The sequence below is a fragment of the Numida meleagris genome, chromosome 16 (assembly GCF_002078875.1).
Source record: "Numida meleagris isolate 19003 breed g44 Domestic line chromosome 16, NumMel1.0, whole genome shotgun sequence".
NCBI lineage: Eukaryota > Metazoa > Chordata > Aves > Galliformes > Numididae > Numida > Numida meleagris.
In genome coordinates this window covers 2,246,092-2,248,446 of record NC_034424.1, presented here as the reverse complement: position 1 = coordinate 2,248,446, position 2,355 = coordinate 2,246,092, and the positions used below count along the sequence as shown (strand labels likewise).

At 51.0% G+C, this 2,355-nt stretch overlaps 1 protein-coding gene across 1 annotated transcript in view; it reads left to right on the top strand.

Annotated features, from left to right (window-relative positions):
• AKNA (AT-hook transcription factor) overlaps nucleotides 1-618 on the top strand; it is a 7,400-nt gene extending 6,782 nt beyond the window's left edge. The window contains exon 18 of the mRNA XM_021414152.1: nucleotides 414-618. Within this exon, the coding sequence (XP_021269827.1) occupies nucleotides 414-618 (205 nt within the window). The remainder of the gene's footprint in view (nucleotides 1-413) is intronic.

Genomic DNA, 2,355 nt, shown 5'->3' with positions numbered 1-2,355 from the left:
TGGGGGGGGGGCCTAAAACAGTGTCACAGAGCTGGGGAAGCAGAGCCCCCCGTGGGCAAAGCCGCACAATGACCCCTTATTCTTTTTTTTTTTCTTCATTTCTTCACTTCTTTCTTCTTTTTCCTTCTTTTTCTTCTTCTTTTTCTTTCTCCTTTCCTTTCTCCCTTCTCTTTTTTTTCCCTCTTTCCTTCTTTTTTACTTCTTTTCATTTTTCTTCTTTATTCTTTTTTCCTTTTTTCTTTTTTCTTCTTTTTCTTTATTCTTCATTTTTTTTTCCTTTTTACCTTTTCCTCCTTGTCCTCTCCTCCTTGTCCTCTCCTCCTTGTCCTCTCCTCCTTGTCCTCTCCTCCTTGTCCTTCCTTCCTCCATTATTTTTCTTTCCTCTTCCTCCCCCTTCCCTCCTCCCCTCCCAGGTACTGCCCCCCAGCCGCACCTACCTCAACCCCCCACCGCACCCGTTCCCCACCACTCTCAGACCTGGAGGAGGACCTGGACCGCTCACTGAGCACAGCAGTGGCAGCAGCACGTCGTGCCCGTGTCACCTCGCGGCGGCTGGGCCGGGCGCTGGCGGCGGAGCTGGGCCGGGCACGGGCGGTGCGGGGCTCCTGCCTCTTCTGAGCAGAGTGCTGAGTGTGCCCCCCCCCCCAGTTGCCCACCCCATCCATGCTGTGGGAAGGGGCACCGAGCTGAGCCCCTCCTGCGGCTCCCAGATTTCTGTAGGTCCTACCCAAACACCGCCGTGTTTACCTCAGTGCCATGCTGGCGCAGACGGAGCGATTTCCATCTCTCTCGGCTTTCACCATTTTGGTGATTTTTAGGGTTTCTTGGTACGTTTCACCCCACCCCAGCCGGAGCCTGGCCCCATAGATGGGGACCAAGGTTGGGGTTTGGGTCCTGCCCCAGGACCACCCTCCTCTCTGCACTTCTATGCGGATTTCTCCCCAGGGTGCAGCTGTATGTATGGCCACATACACTGCGTGTGCATCTGTAGATGGGTACCTACGTGCTGTTTGCTTTGCATCTCCAGCACAGCCCTCAGGGCAGCAGAGCTTCTCCCCATAACGTAGTGCAGCGTGCCTCGTGGTGCTGGGTGAGGTTGGGGGGCTGCAGTGAGGGGGGACGCGGGGTCCCTCCATGCACATCTTCCTGGAAGAGTGTCCGGGCAGAACAAGAAGAGATTGGGAGCGTTCCCTTTGGGATTCCAAAAGACATGGGGGAGTTTTTTTCTTTGGGAGTCCCCCAAAATTGGGAATTTGCTTTGGGATGCTCAAAGAAATGGGAATTTTCCTTAGGATTCCCAAAGAAATCTTCAGTTTCTTTGGGATTCCCAAAAGCAATGCAAGTTTTCTTCAGGATTCCCAAAAGCAATGTGCTTTTTCATGGAGGTTCCCAAAGAACTTGGACTTTTCTTTGGGATTTCCAAAAGCAATGCAGTTTTTCTTTGGGATTCCCAAAGAACTTGGATTTTTCTTTGAGATTCCCAAAAGCACTGCTGTTTTTTTCTATGGAATCCCAAGGAAAACGCTGATTTCTTTGGGAATACCAAATCAATACAAGTTTCCTTTGGGCTGGTAAAATCAGCCCCATGAGGCCTGGGCAGGGGCAGATGCAGCCCCTGGTACCCACCCCTCCTGTACCTGCCACTGGCTTTATAGGAAGTTAATGCCTATTTCTTTTAGCAGAACTGCTGTTGCACACACATGGGGGGCCCTGTCTCCACATTGGCTTTGGCCAGAACCCCCCCCCTCCTGCCCGCAGCATCCTCCCAGCACCACATTTACTTGCCAGGGGTGTCCCCGTGTTTGCGTAGGTCCTACCTGAAGTGCCCACGTCCAACTTGTTTATCATCAGCCTTTTTCATATAACGACTTATTCCTGGTGGGGGGGACGGATTCCTAATTGAGACCTTCCCCCCCCCCTCCCCGGAGCACTCACACTGAGCCCAAGGGGGGGGAAGCAGGGACACCCCAAGGGGCTGCGTGCAAGCAACGGGGACGAGCAATAACGATGCTTTGCCCCCCCCTCCTATTCCACAGCAACCCCCCTTGATTTTGTACCCAGATCGTTGCCTATTTTTTACCAAAAATAAACGGGGTTCTTTTGCTCGTGCCCTTTCTCCTTTCGGGAAGCGGGAGCCTCTGTGCACTACAGATGGAGATCGCGTTTATTGAGTCACCGAGTGCTGGAGTACAGAACAGAGATACAGAGATGATACATGGTTGTGCTTCAACACTTCCAAACATTTAGGTTTCCAGTTACTTCAAGGTAAACAAGTTCCAAGACAGACTAGTTTTCTTTTGTTTTGTTTCGGTGTTTTTTTTTTTTTTTTTTTTTTTTTTTTTTTTTTTTTTTTTT